Source organism: Mytilus californianus, unplaced genomic scaffold, assembly GCF_021869535.1.
Source record: "Mytilus californianus isolate M0D057914Y unplaced genomic scaffold, xbMytCali1.0.p SCAF_3, whole genome shotgun sequence".
Taxonomy (NCBI): domain Eukaryota; kingdom Metazoa; phylum Mollusca; class Bivalvia; order Mytilida; family Mytilidae; genus Mytilus; species Mytilus californianus.
The window spans coordinates 56,615,203-56,631,388 of NW_026262679.1; the positions used below are offsets into that span (position 1 = coordinate 56,615,203).

At 30.7% G+C, this 16,186-nt stretch overlaps 1 protein-coding gene and 1 long non-coding RNA gene across 4 annotated transcripts in view; one reads left to right on the forward strand and one right to left on the reverse strand.

Annotated features, from left to right (window-relative positions):
• The window catches only part of LOC127734922 (myosin-2 heavy chain-like), a 79,669-nt gene that overhangs the window by 33,613 nt on the left and 29,870 nt on the right, over positions 1-16,186 (forward strand). For 2 of the 3 annotated variants that reach the window (XM_052244960.1, XM_052244961.1), the window contains exons 5-9: positions 7,619-7,726; positions 10,280-10,372; positions 11,769-11,852; positions 13,942-14,049; positions 16,023-16,115. In XM_052244960.1, coding sequence (XP_052100920.1) covers positions 7,619-7,726; positions 10,280-10,372; positions 11,769-11,852; positions 13,942-14,049; positions 16,023-16,115 — 486 coding nt within the window. The remainder of the gene's footprint in view (positions 1-7,618; positions 7,727-10,279; positions 10,373-11,768; positions 11,853-13,941; positions 14,050-16,022; positions 16,116-16,186) is intronic. The other variant, XM_052244962.1, reaches the window with a different exon arrangement.
• LOC127734934 (uncharacterized) lies at positions 1,859-5,892 on the reverse strand. Its single transcript, XR_007997825.1, has 3 exons — positions 5,070-5,892; positions 3,949-4,037; positions 1,859-2,346 (listed from the first exon to the last, which is right to left on the reverse strand). It is a non-coding gene; the product is annotated as an uncharacterized LOC127734934 (long non-coding RNA).

The window sequence follows — 16,186 nt, forward strand, 5'->3', positions numbered from 1 at the left end:
ATTTCAGTCTCATGAAAACTGCTGTTCATATAAAATGTAGTATTTCTCCATTGTACTGCAACTTTTTCAACTATCAAATATTCTTGAAGAACAGCTGTTTTGATGAAATTCTATTTCATTCTTGAAATTTTGGGGTACGGATGGTCTCCATGGACCATAATGTCCAAAAAAGCCAAAAAAGGCCAGAAATCAAGTTCAAATATTTTCTATTACCAGAACAGCATATACATTGTGTTACTTAATATGGAACAAGTAGTGGTCATACTTTCATTATTTCATAAAAGCTCGGTGGGTTTTTTCCAAATATTGAGTAACCATAGCAACAAAGTTAACCTATAGCAACAAAGCTAAAAAAACAAATTGTAACAAATGTATTCAATATTAAAGACTAAAGACATATAAATGGACTAAATATGATTTATTTAAGCTAATCTCATTCCAGTGTTGTCAATTTTTCCAGTTTTTTCCCGGAAAATATTACATAGCAACCGAAAATAGTCCTTAGCAACCAAAATGTACAAACTTAAATTTTTTGGTTTTTTTTTATACAAAAATATTCTCCAGTGCAAAAAGCGACAATTAAGTGGTCAGATATCAATCATTTCGATATAAAATCAGTAAATTAAACAATAACTACATTTCATTAGCAACAACTTAAACCCCCTAGTAACAAAATAGATTCTTTCAAAAGTTTCACATTTTTGGTGTGAGCTTACTTCTTATACCAGATTCATATTGGTTTGAGACATTTCATTATAGTTACTGACACTATCATGCTTTAAAATTTGTATTACAACCTGGTGGTTTTTTTTAAACAAGGGATATGCATAACAACCAATAAATACTCCTTAGCAACAGTAAAGTATGCATATTCCACATTCTTTCTATCAAAATTATAGGCTATTATTTAAATTATACATTTTTTTATGTTAAATGCTTCAATATTGAATTGCTATTAATAATTGAAAACTAACCGGAACTACAAAACTTCAACGTTGACCTTTGAATCATGAAAATGAGGTAAAGGTCAGATAACACCAAATTCATAGACATATACACCTTGCAATCGATCTATACACCAACCTATTGCTTACAGCACTCGAACAACTGACCAAAACACAAATTTTTTTTTTCACTAATGAACCCTGAAAATGAGGTCAATGTCATATGAAACCTGCCAGACTGACATGTACTTATAATTATTCCATAAACCAAATAAAGTTATTTATTGCATAAAGTACTTGTTAGAAGGACCAAAAACACAAAAACTTATCATTGATCACTAATGAATCATGAAAATGGGGACAAGGTCAGATGGAACCTATCAGATCTAGACAGACATCTATCCCTTACAATCATTCCATACACCACACATAGTTGACCTACTGCTTATATAAGAGAAATGAACCTATTCATGCATGTAACTTTCACCTTGATCACTGATCCATGAAATGAGGTTGAGGTCAGGTGAACCCTGTCTGACTGCCATGGAGACATAGCAAGTAACCCATATATATACCAAATATAGTTATCCTAATATTATTCATAATAAGTGAGAAATTCGCATGACCAAAAAACTAAAAAAAAATTTGAGCAGTCACTGAACCATGAAAATGAGGACCAGGATTTTGGACATATGACAGACAGAAACTTTGTAACATAAGGTATCTGCTAACAAGCTCTTCTTATTTATATTACGAATCCAGGTCTTCTACGGTCTTCTACCCTCTAAAATATAATATTTGGCCCTACCACCGTCGGATAGTAATGCCTTTGTCTTGCATACTGTGACACTGTGAGACGAAATGTAAGTCATAAAAACATGCAACATTTTTCAAAAAGAAAACATTAAAATGCACAAATTATTGCATTCATTTATTATAATATTTTTAAAAGTAACTGACCAAATTAGAGATTTATTTATGTTAATACAGGAAAAGCTCTTCCAAATTCTGATTTCAGAATGCAAGTTCTTATCATTGCGATACTCAACCAATCTCAACATTCAAATGCTTTTAAAAACTTCTGTCACATACATGTAATTCCTGAATTTACAGTTTTCAGATTGTTCAGAGTCTTCTTATATTTATCATGTCTTATTATTTCATCTGTCATTCAGGTTTTGTATATCTGTTCTTTAGGTTCAAACATGGCTATAAAATTTCCCAACAAATAGAGGCTAAGTTGTCATCCTTCACTTCAGAAATGTTTGTCAATTTGAAGGCACGCTATTTACTTATGTCCATTTGCTACAATCATTTTGATCTTCCTACTCAAGTGCGCAATATTGGCATCACAATATGTTGAGCCTCATTGAACTGTAGTTGAATCTTTTAATCATCAATCCTGCAATCATATGAAATTTCAGTAAAAATCAAAATAAATATAATAGCAATTCATTTACAGTTCATGTTGTTAATTTCAAGTTCAGTGAATCACTATGGTTGAATGAAATGTAAATGATTGATGTTTAAAAAAATGAACACTAAGGAAACGACCATTAATTTTAGTACATGTATGTGAACAAGCGATCAATATATAAATTTATGTGCAAGTCCCAGGTGGAACATTGTTTGTTTTTTTGTTTTTTTTTGCTTACCAGTGATTTTGCAATCACTTGTCATTTTTCGCTTTAGAAATGAAAAGTATTTCACTAAAATATAGTAAAAGTTTAAAAAATAAACTTGACACAGTCTATATGTTAATTTGGTAGAAAAATTCAAATGATGAAATCAAATAGTTATACTCTGAAATGTTTAAATATGCCAAATATTCAAAGTGAATGAACCATTACTAAAAATGTCAGTAGAAATATAAGAAATGCCATTAATACTAAATACAACTGTATACCAAATAAGAGAGTGGTAATGGGGGTACCAGTCCATCATTAAGATTAAGGGTAAGAATTCTTGCCAAAGGGCGCTAACGGTAATTTTTAGTCTATGACGATAAAATGTACACTTTCTTTTTAACCGTAAAGAAATCGACTGATTTTGACGAATCATGTTAACTTTTTCTCCAAAATTAACAGTGATGATAACTTTTTGAGGTCTCTGACGAATCACAATAACTTTAGGATATTATGACAAATCACGGTAAAATTTTAACCAATTTGAGGCTTACGGTAGCCTTAAATGACTGTTTGACGCCTGACAATACAGGGCATTCCTACCCTCAAATAAAACTAACTTATCATAAGTGGTTCTTTGTTAACCGATCTACATGAAATCACACACTTTAAAATGTAAACTAGTTGCTAAAATGATAAAATCAATAGACCATGACCAAGGGTCGAAGTAAGAGGACAGGGCCAAATAATTTCCATAGATATAAGATGCATCAAATTGAATGCTTATACAACTTTATATATCAAATATTATTTATTTACCATTAGTAGTTCCACTTAAGCTGACCTAATTAAAAAATTTTAAACACCAATATGTTTTTGAGTAGGGAAAGGAAATGCATGATTTTTTTACAAGTAAAAACACTCTTGCTGTTGTTGACAATACATGTGTAGGTGATCTCTGCATAATTCTTGTTTAGCATTGTCAATATTTTTACCCAAGTAGCTCCAGCAGAAAATGTACATGTAGGTCATATTGACCTAGTTCTTGTTATGACATATATACATGTATATCTACATGTATATCATAAGATGAATTAACCACTTGCTCAAAACAGAACCAGCAAAAATCATTTTGTAAATCAGCATTTGCATACTGACTGGAAAATCTATGATAAAGAGCTGTCCTGTTGTGGATGGGTATGACAAAAACATCTTGTAGCTGAAGTAATTTTCATCTATTTCTTAAATCACAAAATCGTTTAAAAAAAATATTTCACCGAAAAAAATGGGCCCACTAGTGGAGATGGGTTGAAGTAAATATTCTATCACTCAAATTTACTGGTATACATAAAAAATATCTAAATTCAAATAATTTGTACCTGTGCAATTCAATAGTCTTCTGTAAACAGTTCTTTCAAATATCAAAGGTATGTGTCTTAACAAATCACCTCTGCAATTCAGCAAATCCCTGAAGAAAAAGTTCAAATTTGTTAAGTCTGATAAAAATATATATACTTGTACATGAAATTTCTTTGTAGCTCAAGATTACTTCAGACCAATCTAATAAGTTGCAAATAACATTAACTAAGAAAATTATTTCCATAAGTATAAGTTATGCAGAATATGTTTTAACCCCTGAAAGCTAGCTATATATAGAGTTTCAAGGGCTCTGGGTTAAAACATTTTAGTAGATCAAAAATTGTAAATAAGGTAATGGGCCTAAGGCAGACCAAAAATATGTATGTGTTTAAAGTACTAAAAATACTGACCCTATATTTTATGATTAAAAATGCCTAAAGTACACTGGAAATTTTTTCTTGTCATTTTTTAATAGCACTGATAAAAACAACATATTCCTTACATTAAGCCTATAAGGTACAGTTATATCATCAAAATAGTTTTGTAAATTGTTGAAGGCCTATTTGAGAAAAAAATAGTTGTTCCTTTGATAACCTTACCTATACATAAACATTTCTGTAAGTTTTTAACGAGCCCTATTTATATTGCGTCAAATTATTTCCCCTTTTTAAACCAGTCAAAAATTTAAAAAAAAAATCATTTTCGTACCTATCTAACCTAATAATTTTCAGTTGTAGGTCTATTTTTTTAGGTCTAAATGCATCATTATGTATGAAACTTAAACATTTGTTAAAGAAATACATGTGAACCTTCCTTTGGAAGGGCAATAGTACATTTTTCAGGGCCAGGGGTCTCCTTCAGTTTAGAACAAACTCATATTTTTGGCATTATCACCATTTTTTCTTAACATTCTTTATAAAATATGAGAAAAAAAAAGTTTACTTCTTTTCAATCTATAATTATCTAACAGAAAAAAATCTGCCGAAAAACAAAATATGAGTCTGATAATGAGCCCCCCTTTTATATTCATGTTGAACCTAAACCATTTTCAATATTTTACAGTAAAATATATAATGGGGGAGGAGAATGGTGTAGGACCAAAATTATCTTTTGAATATATAATAATATGTAAATAGTGTACCTTGTGTTTAGAACCTAGAAAAAGGCCCTGATCATCTGGATTGGCACTGCTCTGCCTGGCTTTGATCCTTCCTTTGTGAGACGGTTGTGCACAATCAACATTCCTTCTCTTAATCTCATGCATATTCCTAGGGTTTGTTGGTGTTTTGGACAAACAAAGTATGAATGTTCATGTAAGTGGGAAAAGATCCCAATATTGTAAAAAGTCAATTTTCCCTCCGACTTGATTTTTGTCTAATTTTGAATATTTTAATCCTAGGGAAGTGGTTCAACAATTCTATTACATTGTCCAATAACCGTGTTGTCTTTTCATCCTTAGAATACTGTGAATTCCCTCATTCATCGTCAGATAAGATTGAAAAACTACAGTTCAACATTGTCTGCCACATGCATGACATCAGTATTGTTTACATCAAAAGAGTTCTGCTAGGGGAAGTAACTCTGTAAATTGTGTTCTTTCATGAACAAAGCAACAGAATCTTTGGAATGGAATTTTGACCAGTAGACAAAAAAACCCACCAGACGAAGGCTTAAACCTGAAATTTCTATTTGCTTAGTATTTATATTTGCAATCATTGTGATTGTACGGGTCTGGTAATAAAAAATATTGTGAATTGAAATTGCCTGAATTTACATAGGTTAATAGTAAAACATATAGAACTTCGAAGTGCTAATACATAATACTGCAATTGATTTTCTAAAATTTGATTATACAGTTCTATTTGGATTAACTAAAGGTAACATATTTTGTATATGAGATGAATATTTGAAATATGTCATGTTTTGATTTTTTTAGAATTTGCCTGATTCTTAGACAGACTGGCACTTAAATAGAAATCACAAGTGTTTAATTAATAATATTTGCTATGGAAATGAAATGTACTTTCATATACGATTGTTTTTGTGATGTGACAAAAATTACATTTTAAACTAGAAACATTTGAAATTATATTTTTTTATCGTTCTTGGGTTTCTTCGTAACTGACCTTTAATGTTATGATTCAAAAGTAAGTTAAGTTCTGAAGTAAAACGGTTTGCCATTTAAATTATTCCTGCTTACGTCAGACCAATATTGATATACTAAAAAATCAGAGTATTTTCATATCTACTGCCTGTACTGAAGAAATGGTCTTAAATGAACAATCTTCAACTACGACTTACTAAAAGCTTATTTGTAACAACACAAGGTTCCAACAACGTATTGGCTTCCAAAATTACACAAGAAATCTAATGAAATTTGTTTATATCTTCAACAAGGAAACGTTGAAATGAACATTACTGTTCTTCTGACTTGTGGTCTTACAACCATAAAAGCAGTTATTAATAAGTGTAACAGAGCCCATGTTTGAACCATTTCTGGGATCTTTGAAGTCTTTGATAAGCTATATTTTTTCAAAGGTTAGTTTGTCTCCATTGACAGTAAGGATTTATTTTTGTAAGCATTCGAATGAGATTTGATTTGAATGCCACATCTACAAACAGATTCAAACAAGAAAAGTTGTTTAAAAACAATTGTTATCTGTTTTGATACTGATACTTTTATGTAAAATAACAAAAATACCGAACTCCAAGTAAAAATTCAAAACGGAAAGTCCCTTATCTAATGGAAAAATCAAAAGCTCAAACACATTAAATGAATGGAAAACAACTGTCATATTCCTGACTTGGTACAGGCATTTCCTTAGTAAGAAAATGGTGGATCAAACCTGTTTTCATAGCTAGCTAAACCTCTCACTTGTATGACAGTCGCATATAATTTCATTATATTAACAACAATGTGTGAACAAAACAAACAAACATAATAGAAAAAAATGTCAAAAATAGGGGTACAGCAGTTAACATTTTGTTATCTTCTTAATCACTATAAGAACAAACAAATATGTCAACAAAGAAAAACAAAATGGCATATAGATAAAGCACATAAGCAAAAATGAAAGACAAGAATTAAAAAAAATGACCATAGCTCAATAACACAATGGGTAAACTACCCTTATTTATACTGACAGATGTAACGATTAGGACGTTAAATGACGTTTTCATTTTCAGTGTTAATTTATTCTATTGTAACTGTTAAATGATTTATTAACGTTTAACGTAAATCGACTTTTGTTCAACCCATTCAACTTCAATAGACAGAGTTTTTATCGTGACTTATCACGTACACGATTGCGTGCTTGATTCATTACTTGTTTGTGTCAATCAAAACATTATGATGCTTGATATGTCAGTAGTGAAAGATATGGTGGATGTTCGGGATAAAATGGTTTTAGCATTTCCGATCGGTATATTTTGCTTTGCATGCTAATAAATGTTTACATTTTAAGCTTCGTAAACTTTTGGTCCAAAAACGATTGAAGAAGGTCATTCTAAAAATACTTGTCTTCCTGACAGAAATTTATCAAAGCGATAATGTGTTCTAGATTTCACTGAAATGTGAGTCAAATTTTCTGATAAGTACACATCTATGTTGTTTTATGTATGATATCAAATCGAGAAAAAATTACTTTTAAACGATTTAGTTATGTATTTGTGTATAATTCTCATTTTCAGTACAAATTCAACAGTCTGTTGAAGAAACTAAAGAAGCATTCCATCAAGAATTGAAAACCCTTCAACAACAACTAGAATCAGTAACACAAGAAAAAATTGATTTGTCAGGTAAATTATTTATTTCGGAAAGTTTTAAAAACATTTAAAAGATAAGTATACAGAAAATGTGTGAATCAAATCTCGATCATCTCATGGTCGCATTTTCCTTGAAAAAACGACCCAACCGTCTGAAGTGAAATATGTCTAAGCAACTCACACAATTACATAATTTAATGAACTCTGAACTATTAAAACATTGTTATAAAGACGTACTTCTAAGTATTTTTTCTGTCGCCACCATTTATTTATTAATCGTAAGATTCTCAATATCGTAACTACTTTTTACTTCTGTCATAGATCCCAAAAGTCCACTCTGTTAATGTGACATTACCATCATCATTGTTATTTTCGTGGTGGAACTTTTATTTTCTAGAAATTTACTCTTCTTCAAATATTTTATAAGTAATCGATGCAAATTTGTTCGATTGGTTTATATTGTATTGTGAAAATGATATGTATATGTTAGCGGCAATAATTGAAATTTTGCATGAAGCTTAAATCCTAGGCAATAAGGTAACGCCTAGGCAATAAGATAACGCCTAGGCAGTAATTTTATTGCCTAGATAATGTTAGGCATTACTTTTAAATCCGAGGATTTAAACTTAAATCCTGAAAATTATGTCCATGCTTTAATGTTAACGCCTAAAATGAAAATGAGAGTAAATAAAAAGAAATTTATTCAAAGTTAAAATACATTTTGTGCATAATAGAATAATAAGAATATTTACTGAAGTTTAAATGTCAGTTACACGACATAAAATCATTAGTAAAATATTGATATAAAAACACATTGAATAAACCTCTTAAAATATATGTAAACTTGTTGGATAGTTGTCTCATTGGCAATCATACCACATCTCTTTTTTTTTATTTTGATAGAAAATTGTCTTGAAATTTATTTGTTACCACTTGGTGCGGAGCTATGGCACAGACTAGTATAGTATTTCACAGTTTAAAGTTTTTCTAGCATTTGCAGCTGGTGATCGTGCAATACCTTTGTATAGAGCAGAATTCTTTTGTATATGGACTAATTTGATTCCAAATGACCACTGTTAATTCTTTGTTCCTCATCCATGCAGTAAGCATGTCATGAATACTTCTGTTTGACCAGAGACATATAATACATGTATTATATTTTCTGGTTTGACCACTCTTGTTGGCTTTCCGTGAACAACAAGTAGTTTTGGCCACATTATCATTAATTCAGATAGAACCATGATAACCCATGCTGCAAATTCACGATTTTTGACACTTTGCTGTTTATGTGGGACACCAAATATTGTGAAATCATAAATTAAATTTGAGGCCATCTTTGAAACACTTTTTGACGTAAGAGCTCTAGTAATATATTTTTTTTATGTGATCTTGGTACACCATAAGAAAATATAGTTTCCATCTTACTAGTACTTTGATTGGAAATCCAATAAATCAACCTGTCCTCTTCTGTAAAACTCTTTGGATAAAACGGGGTTTACTACTACTCCCTTCCCTATGCACTTTTTGTCATGTTACAATTTTCACAAAATGGAAGAAATAGTACAATGGAATCATGGAAAATGTTTGCCAAACCTTTATTAGATTGTTTAATTGTACGGTCTATAATAATAATAGGCCGCTATGACATATTTCTTTATGTGTTTTTCCCAAAAATACCATACAGTTCCTCTAGAAAATCATCAACATTGAAATTTCCCTCATCATTCTCTTTTATTTAGTAACCAGTCTTTCAAAACTCCAATGGTAAATAAGTCATACCATTTTGAATAGTAATATGCCACAGCTGCCTTCTTTTCTGATTTTAAAAGTTTAATCTTTGCCAAATGATCATTGTGATTTTGCCTTGGGTAGATGATCTTTGTATTCCCTGATTCAAATTCATATTCAGCAAAGGTTCAAGAAATTTGTTGTTGTCTAAATGTAAAAAATCCAGATTAAGAAGTGAAAACACAAGAAGAGTATTTAAGAAAAATTACATATCCACTAAAACAGATGGAAAGATGATGTGACTGGCAAAGTTTTATATCTTCAGTTGTTTATTTTTGACCAAATCAAACCGGCTCGACCAGTGAAGAGTGAACTTTCTTTAAATAATTTTCAGATAGAATCTTCAATTCTCCCCTTTTCCATTAGATACAATTATTTGTTTAAAACCCATTTTTTGCAATACCTAAAAGAAATACGAGTAAGTTCTGTTTTGAATACGAAAAAATACTAAAAATTGAATATCTTTTAAATCAGTTTATATTAATTTTTGGAATATCATTTTTAAAATATAATACATCAAGAGTATTTCACCGAATGTACATGTATTTGGAAGATCCCAAAGTTAACTTATTGCCTGAAATGATGTTTGGCAATAGTTTGAATAATCTTCAACAGATTTCAGGAAATAAGCTTAATGCCTGAAAATTTCAGGCAATAACTTAATGCCTATGCGTTAGCTGATTGCCTAGGATTTAGCGTAATGCCTAATTTCACTTATTGCCGCTAACATATACATTTATAATTTTTACAGTTACTAATTAACGACTCTTGTAAGATTTCATCTTTTACTTATTTCAGAATGCAAATGCCAACTTGAACAGGGTCTAAAACGTGAAAAATACGAGCTTGTTGAATGGAAAGAAAAGGCAATTAAATTAGAAAGTGAAAAAGGTTTGCTGAAATGATTTTTTTAAATAACACGTCAAGTTATAGTCAGAAGAATACTACACGTTAAAATGCAGATGGCATACTTATAAAAGCAAACAAATATTTCAGTGGTTCTGTAACAACATAAAAAGGCAAACAATATCCAAAGACTTCTTTCGATTGTTTATCGTGTGGATTTTTATATTTAGAGGCTATTCTTCAATTCATAGAATCATTATCTGCATTCTGTTTCTAGTAGTGTGATTTTTGTGTTATATGAATCATATGTCTTTTATCTATTATATTTTTTTAAACGAAGTGGTATCTATACAAGAAAATGATTACAAGGTTTTGATTTGCACTCAAATATTTTTAAAAACAAAAAGCGGCATAACTTAAACAATCCTTTCTATGTAACAAAGCTGCTAATGAAATGAATTGAAGCCAAAAAAGAAATAGTTCGCTCTTTTTGATTTATTTATGGAATAAATAAAGTTTCATAATGAAAGAATGAAATGACTGGAAAGTATTCGAACTAGAATATGACCTGATATCACCCCCATTTTTTGGTGGTGTTCGTGTTACTCAGTCTTTAGTTTCCTGTGTTTGTCTGTTGGTCTTTTTCTTAGCCATAGCGTTGTCAGTTTATTTTCGACTTATGAGATTGATTGAAGCCCCTTTGTTATCTTTTGTCTCTCTTTTACTTATTGAAAATTATCGTTTATATGCAATTTTATAAAGTTGCTGCAAAACATAATATTCAATTGATGAAATGACAATTTTTAATAATTTTGAAATTGAAAAGATGCTTATGAAAGTATTGGTGCATTTTTCTGTGAAAATCGGCGATTAAAAACAATTTGCATTGACAACTTTGTATTATTGAAGACTGTATAATACACAAGAAGGAATAACAGGATTGCCAAAATACCACAAATCGCAGAGTTAACATGCCACTTTACCACATTAAGCAGACTTTCTAAAATAACCAGACATACAATAAAGAAATACCACAACGAATAACATATTTTTCAGATAGCTGGACTTGGTATAGGAACAATATGTGTTGGGTTAAACCAGTTTAACCTCACATTATCATGATGTATTTTGGTTTTTTGTGTGTGTGTCTTGATTATGTTCTTATTGATGTATGATCCATAGTACTTGTATTCATACTTTAACTTTGAAATTTTTTTTCAATTTGATACAGCAACCAAAATACAACATTCAAAAGACATTTTTCAAGTTCAATTGAATATGTACGATGCAAATGGTCAAATCACTGAATTACTCAGTGAAAGAAAATCATTTTTACAGTACAATTTAAAAATAACGGATAGCTACCTTTTTATCTTTTGTAATTAATATCCTTGTTATTGTCAGGAATTTCTACAAAATGTTTATTTTTTTCTCACTTTAGTAGAGAGAGATCGACGGGAACAAAAACTTGAGAAAGTCATTGAAGATCTCAGAGGATGGAAAGAAGAGTCAGTCACTCAAGAAGGTTTGTCGGTTATATCATTTTCTTTTCATTCCTGCATATATATATCGGCCAGACCGGAAATGCTTTCTCGGCGCTCTTGATTGCCCATCGCCAACTAATACGTGACCCGGAGAATGTAATGATCCCACTGAGTAAAAAGACTTGCAAACCCAACTTTTCAATTACAGTTGTCAGTAAGTTTGGGATATGGTTGCAGATGTTGGATTGATTATATTGCAGTTACAAAATGTAAAATAAAATATGATATACAAAAAATGTGATCTGATTATGAAATTACATAAAAGTTTATTAAATATGTTGTAGCTTGTCATCTGATTGATGTGTTCACATTTTTTGTCAAGCCTGCGGCATTTATGTCGCAAAAGCGAGACATAGCGATCATAGATTCCGTCGTTGGCGTCGGCGGCGTCAACATTTAGTTTCAGTCTATGATTAATGTTTTTTTAGACATCCATTACTTTGTCACACTTTCATTGGAATTATGAAACATGGCCACAATCAACTTTAGGGTATCTAGTTTAAAAAATGTGCCCGATGACCTCGCCTGCTAAGCAACATGGCCGACATGGCTAAAAATAGAACATAGGGGTAAAATGCAGTTTTTGGCTTATATCTCTGAGACTAAAGCATTTATAGCAAATCTGACATAACCAAAATTGTCAATTGACCCCTTAAGGAGTTATTGCCCTTTATAGTCAATTGTTGGTAAATTATTGTAATCTTTTACAAAAATCTTCTCTACTTAATCTACTAGGCCAAATAGAATTAAACTTAGCCACAATTTTTAATAGGGTATCTTGATTGAAAAATGTATCCGATGCCCCTGTTACCAACCAACATGGCCGCCATGGCTAAAAATAGAACATAGGGGTTTACTATAGAAGTCTAAGGGAAAATTGTGAAAAAAACAATTTCAAATGGTCACAACTTGAAAACTGATTTGAATAATGATAAGGGGTCTTCAGGAACTATTGTAAGACTTCAATGGGATGACCTGAATTTAACTTCTGGGCCAAATTAAACCAAATTTGGCCTCAATCATTATAAGAGTATCTGATACTATTAATTATGATTTTAACCTTATTTTACATGATTTCGAAAACAACAGTAGATACAGGTGAGCGACACAGGCTCTTAGGAGCCTTTAGTTTTTACAGTTAACATTCATATTGAGTCTGAAATTAAAGTTTTTCAGTCATTAATAACTTTGTTAAACCTTCATGGAATTTTATAAAAATTTGGACAGAAGCTTAGTTATGACCAAAATACAGAATTCAGACCAAAATTGTGAAAATATCTATTTTAATTTTTCCGTATATTACTAATAAATAGACTTAGTTCAAGTTTGTTACATATCAACTGCTTTGTCAAACCTTCATTAATAATATGATTAAGAGATAATGTCTGAAGCAAACTGTAGAAATTATTTTTTTTCATTTTCAATATCTTTCTGATAGATTTTTCTTAGTTTTTTACTGTTAACATTCACGCACCAGTCTGGGATTAAACTCTTTTGACATGATAAATTTGTAAACCTTCGTGGATTGATATGAATTTTGGACAGAAGCTAATCTTCAAGACCGTGAAATAGCATTATAAGAAAAAGTTTGAATTTGTTTTTAAATTCTGTATTTTACTGATGAATGGACTCACTTTTTAAGTCAACATTTCACTTTAACACTCATTGCAGCAGGCGGGACAAACGGTTACTCGGAACCCCTCACGATTTAATTAAAGAATTGGATGGTAGGCGATAACCCCAAAATATTAAGATTTATATTGTCATTTCTATGTCCGTTGCAACTGTAATCCGCCATTTTTTTGGGCGAAAATGTATTTAGTTGGAGAGAAATGGGCGTTAATAAAACAACACATTTAATACGATTTCTGCTTTTAACTTTTATACTTTTTATTTGTAGCTTGACAAACATTTCATCAAAAATTCTAAGATAGACGGTCTTAGAGGATCGCTATTATTCTTCATTTGTCCCTATTGGTGACATTGAACCCCGAATATTTATTTATTTCGCCTTAAGCAATGAAAAGTTTTTTAACAACGATTTTAATTAGAATGAATATCAATTGCCAGATGTTATGACTGAAAGTTGGAAAGAAATTAAAGAGAAGACTGACTTGAGGCTAACATCATTCGAAGTAGAATTGATTTCGGCTCGCCAAGAAAAAGAAAAATTTCTCGGTAAGCTAAAAGGAAGCTGTCGCTTTCTGAAAAACATTAGTTCGCTCAGAACAACAGAATCTGTCAATCAATACGTGATAACACATTTTCTACAGATTTGTTATTATTGTAGTCTCCATTTTTTAATAATGACCCAGATGCAATGACTAACACATTTTGAGATGAAGAGTATACACTTTACTTAGAAAGACTGAACAATCATCAAATTTACAAAGTCATAGACACAAAAAAATATAAGACAGCTAAACTTTGAAGGAATTTTTTCAGGGTAAATATGTTCTTGAACAAAATCATTTACGATTTCGATTCACTGTTCAAATATTGTGTTTTTTCCTAAACAAACACAAGCAACTGGCCAGTTTTTATTGCACAATGGTGTAATTGAATTTCTAATCACTTGATATGAGTGAACTGAAATTAATGAATTATTATCATTATTATTACTATTATCATTATTATTATTATTATTATTTGTGTAGGTAAGCATATTCAGGTATATTATTATTATTCATTGTGTAGGTAAGCATCTTCAGGTATGTCGAGTCACATTTTTTTAAGTACCCACTTTTTAAAATGCGCGTACTTGATATCTCTGAAACTCAATTACTCCATGATTGAAAACAAAAGATTGAGATCTTAAGCTGTTGTCATGTGTTTCTTGAAACCTCTGCTTTCAATCCTACGTATTCGATAATTTGTAACCAAAATCAATAAAATAAGGAAGTGAAGCTTGATTTCACTTCAAAACAATTCTGTGTTAAAAACCTGTAAAAAAATTAATTTTTTTTAAACTCGTATTAAGTTCTTAAAACATGTAGACACAAAGACGACGAAACATCAAAATAGATTTTAAGAAATATCAAAAACTTATATTAGCAGGCTGTTAAATGACATATTTTTTTATCAATCAAGAAAACTATATAAGGCGTCATAAGGTAAGGTTGTATCAGAAGTAACTGGAGTTAACCTATTTCTATTCCTTATTTTGTCATTTTCCCCGTATTTTAGAATACTTTTGAGCAACTATCCTAATTATATGGCTATGATAAACGGAAAGCTTTTAACATCACTTTTATATTTATAAACAAATCATTTGTTCCGAATGTTAAAGATCTGTTTTATTGGCACGGGGTGCATGGAGCACTTTTCAAATGATAGAAATCTAATATGACGTTCTTCAAACGCTTTGGGTACACACCCTTGGTAAATTTCGAATATCTTCATATGTTAGCTGATGGGCAACGTCATCTTTTTATGAATGATTTACCTCACGTCAGATTGTGTAAATGACGTCATTGAACGATGACGTAATAATGTAAGGATTTTACTGTAAAATGCACGAATTGAAACTGAAAGTCGTCAAAACATGAAAAAATAAACAAACGATGGTAAGAATTTGTATGATGTCCATATCTTCTTAAATGAAAGTAAGGTAGTTAATTAAATTCATCCAAATTTGTCTCAGTATGTTATTATATATCGTTTAAGAATGTTACTTATTCAATTTTCTTCGTTGTTTACTTCAATATTATTAGTGTGTTCAATTATGGGAACATCACACATTTCCCTTGACATAGAGCGCTTCAATCACAAATAATTGCTGTCTTTGTCTAATAGAATAGAAATAATTCATGTGGGCTTGAATTTATATTGATTTTACCGCGGGTTTGCCCTTTATGCTGATATTTTACCCCTCGCTATCGCTCGAGGTAAAATATTTAGCATAAAGGAACAACCTGTGGTAAAATCACAATAAATTCAAGCCCCCATGAATTATTTCTTAAATAGTTTGACTCAAAAGAGTGCAACTTCCAAATTCGTTTGGCTTTCACAACGGAAAGTCTTCCAAATCAACTTTACATTGAAACATAGATCATTGTTCCATAATTTAAATATCTCTTTTGTCTGATGAGGTTTTCTGGTTATTTTGGTTAAATAACTACTAGTTTTTTGTTTAATGGAACACATTTCAGAGGATAAAAATCAACTTGAAGAACAATTATTACAAGTGAATGACGAATTGGAAAGATGGAAACAAAATAATGCCCGTCTGGAAAGTCAACAAGGTATGTTGGATTAAAGACTAGTAATCATTTATTTATAATTTTGATGGTGTTTTTTTTTTTTATTGGGGGGG